This window comes from Solanum tuberosum, unplaced genomic scaffold (genome assembly GCF_000226075.1).
Source record: "Solanum tuberosum cultivar DM 1-3 516 R44 unplaced genomic scaffold, SolTub_3.0 scf00358, whole genome shotgun sequence".
Taxonomy (NCBI): Eukaryota; Viridiplantae; Streptophyta; class Magnoliopsida; order Solanales; family Solanaceae; genus Solanum; species Solanum tuberosum.
The window spans coordinates 137,720-141,316 of NW_006239288.1; the positions used below are offsets into that span (position 1 = coordinate 137,720).

Below are 3,597 nucleotides of genomic sequence, written 5' to 3' on the forward strand. Positions count from 1 at the left end.
CCCTCTTTGGAAATAACATAGTTCTATTAGACAACCCCATAGGCAGTTCATAGCTCAACAACTAACCACAATATCCCCTAAGAGCGACAACAAACAATTAAATAGGCTAAAGGCGAGCAATTTAGCTATAAACAATATATATAAATAATCTCCAAGTCATTCCTAACTTAGGGTTGTTCTTAACATATTATGAGTCCCTAAAATGAGGGTTTATAACCACTCAATCAGCCAACCACTCACAATTACATCTACAAGATCACCAATGTAAACTACCTCTAAGGAAACATGTCGACGAAGTGAATAACCTTAAAATACCTTTCTAATGAATGCTCGAAAGACCGTAGTTCCTTCACGAAAGTTGTTCCTTATGTCCTAAGCTTCGCAAATATTATATATACACAGCTGGTACGCATCTATAAACAATTCATAATTAATCTTAAATCGGCAGATTTGCCATATTGCCCAAACTCGTCGAAACGTGCGTAGAAATTCATAAAAACAATCATAAAAGAGTCGCAAGATGATTACCTTAGTTAACCAAGTTTAAACCTTGAAGAAACACCAATAATTACAAATTTATATCTTCAAAAACCAGCTCCAAACGCAGCTAATAGAAGGGAAAAACGATTGCCACATGTAAGGATTACGTTTCTAGGCATGGGGGCAATGTTTAATGGTAGAAATCGTCAAAAATTAACATTCATCATGCTAGAACTCCATAGGACCCCTCTCTTAAGCTTTCTCTCTGGTTTGGAACTGAAATGAAATGTTTTCATGACTTAAACGTTAAATAAGCCGACATACCATATTTTTGACCCGACCCGCATCCGACCCGGATTCTGCCCCGACAGTCCCTAGTAAAATCCTCACAACTTTTTACTCTGATGTCGGTTTGATATGGGGTTTTGTGCGTTACAAACTAGACTCGTAGGCCTTCGATTTAATGGGTAATAGGCCTTTTAACTCTTTATATATTGGGAGAAAACATCCAATACATTTGACCCAAATTTCAAAGAAATCTTTAAAAAGGAACTTACGATAACTTTCGCCAACTTTTATTTTGCCACTTACTTAACTTCAAAACTTGAGATACAATCCTTGAACATTTAAAATATGACATACCACATCATTCTTAATTTATGACCCACCCTCCTTGTCTTTCCACGAAGATACGAGTTAATTTAGACGTTTTAAAAAGTCGGGGTGTTACAGCTTTGATCATGCTCATAAGGTTTTTGTTTTTGGGAGAGAAATGGAGGTGGAGCTTCGCTTTTGGTTTTTGCTAAAGCATTTGATTTTGTAAATTTTAATTCGTGCTATCAAAAAAAAAAAAGGTGAATTACTTTGTTTCCCTTTAACAGCATGGTAGCAAAGAATCAAAAAGATTACTTAGTCCTTAGAAAGGGTGATAGAGGTCTTTGTAAGGACCGCAAGGTTATTCTGAGTGAGAAGCTTACATCCCAAGTTTTCAGTGATGGAATTGTAATATATCAGGTAATTGTTAAAATAACATGTATTAACACAAAGGGGTGGTGACCTCATAAAATCAATTTGTGGAGATACAAAATTGATCAATTAGTAGACGACTTTATCACTCAAATGGCTCTTTTATCAATTCAAATTCTTTTCAATTAAAGAAATGTTAATTGTGTTGGACAAATTATTTTTACTTGATGTCCTGTCATTTTAATTATCCATGTAGAAAATTTTGAGTTAAATAACATGTATTAACACTAAGGAATGTTAACCTCATAAAAGCAATTTAATTTGTGAAGATACAGAATTGATCAATTAGTAGAAGACTTTATCATTCAAATAGCTCTTTGATTAATTCAAATTCTTTTCAATTAAATAAATGCTACTTGTGCTTGACTAATTCTTTGTACTTTCAATTATCCATCTTATAAATTAATTAAGCAAACATCCAACGTAATCCTTGAACAAATCAAATGGAATTGAGTTGACAACTTGAGTTTCCAACACTATAAATACCACCATTTCAATTATTTGTTTCGTCACCAAGAAATCAACAAAAAATAAGAGCTATGGCGAAGTACACTACTTTTCTCGCCCTCCTCTTTTGCCTCTTCCTTGTTGCTGCAACTGGTGAGTCGACGTGATTCTATAGCTACCAAATATAATGATTTGTTTAAGATTACAAATTTTTAAAATGTTTGTTTTTTATTAAACTTTGTACATAACATGAGTTCAATTTTCTCATTATTGCAGAAATACAAATGGCAGAAGGCAAATATTGTTGGAAAAAAAGTGACAAGTGGAATGGACCATGTCAATACTCTTACAAATGTAGTTATCATTGCAAACACTACTATGGAGCTAAATATGGTATTTGCAAGAAGTACAAACCATGGGGCCACAAATATTACTGGGCAAAATATGCATGTTACTGTTACTCACCTTGCCACTACTAAGAAACTTTCTATTTCTCATGGCTTGGCTTTCATTATGTAAAATAATATGAAGCTAGCTACTACTTTATGTGTGTAACAATATATGTAATAAGGCTGATTTATGTGTAATTATTTTGGCCAAGCTTTGCGTGATGAGTAAGTGTATTGTATACCGTTCTATTAATATTAATTGCCAGCGAGGTACTTTTTTACTGATTTCTTTTATTTCAATTGATTTTTTTCTGATTCTGTCTAGTAGCTAAATAATCCCAACGTGTTACATATCTGGCTGTACCATTTGAAATTCGATTTGAATCAAAGATGGAAGATTTTGAGGGTTATCAAATGATACATAGTGCGATACAGTTAAAACAAATTATTGTTGATGTGAATTATGTTGTTTTTCTATATAAATATTTATATATTGTGCCACATACCATGCACGGCTAAGCCTAGAATCTATGCGAGATTGATACTCGGTGTCATTGCAGGCACGAGCATATCCATTAGATAGAATTAGACATGGCATACATCTAGACATGAGTGAAAATATAGTTTGAAAGCATTTGAAGGAAAGTCTTGTAATAGAAATAATTTTCATTAGTGTAAGTCATAGAACTTAAATCACTAACAAATTAAGGATACGAAGGTCAAATTGAAGCATAACTAGTTATCTATTTATGAAGCCTCTAAATATAACTGAGTAATAACTTAATGGCTATCATTGGCTCTTCATTGAACTCATCAACTTTAATGAAGGTATGCCATCATGGATGCTATGATTCCTTTTTCCTTGAATTCGAATTTCGCAAAATCAAGAAGACATGCATTAGCAAAATTGTTTTCGTCCACTAGCGATCGAACTTCACAACTCTTTCTTGTAAGTACTAGCCCCAGATATTGTTGACCTCATAAATGCAATTTGTGGAGATACAGAATTGATCGATTGGTTTCAATTCAAATTCTTTTCAATTTGGTATGAACGAATTAAAATATTTTTTGAAAAATGTTTTTCAATATTTTCATGTTTGATTCGCTTACAATTTTTGGAAAATGTTTTTCAAATCAACTCATTTTCCTCAAATTTAAGGAAAAGGATTTTCCTTCAAGAATTAAAGAAAACGTTTTCCAAAACTTTACTTCATCCTTAAGTTACAATATTTTTTTCTTACCCTACCTCGTACCC

The 3,597-nt window shown here is 32.9% G+C and overlaps 1 protein-coding gene across 1 annotated transcript; it reads left to right on the plus strand.

Annotated features, from left to right (window-relative positions):
• The first annotated feature begins 2,023 nt into the window (after nt 1-2,023).
• Nucleotides 2,024-2,623, plus strand: LOC107063483 (defensin D1-like). Its single transcript, XM_015315400.1, has 2 exons — nt 2,024-2,106; nt 2,230-2,623. The coding sequence occupies exons 1-2, from the start codon at nt 2,046-2,048 to the stop codon at nt 2,430-2,432; spliced, it is 264 nt and encodes an 87-aa protein (XP_015170886.1). The 5' UTR covers nt 2,024-2,045; the 3' UTR covers nt 2,433-2,623.
• The last annotated feature ends 974 nt before the right edge of the window (nt 2,624-3,597 follow it).

Excerpts from the sequence above, each read along its gene's own strand:
- LOC107063483 (XM_015315400.1), top strand. The coding sequence starts at position 2,046 with ATGGCGAAGTACACTACTTTTCTCGCCCTCCTCTTTTGCCTCTTCCTT. Across the intron at positions 2,107-2,229 it reads CTTCCTTGTTGCTGCAACTG|AAATACAAATGGCAGAAGGC; the intron begins GTGAGTCGACGT and ends TCATTATTGCAG.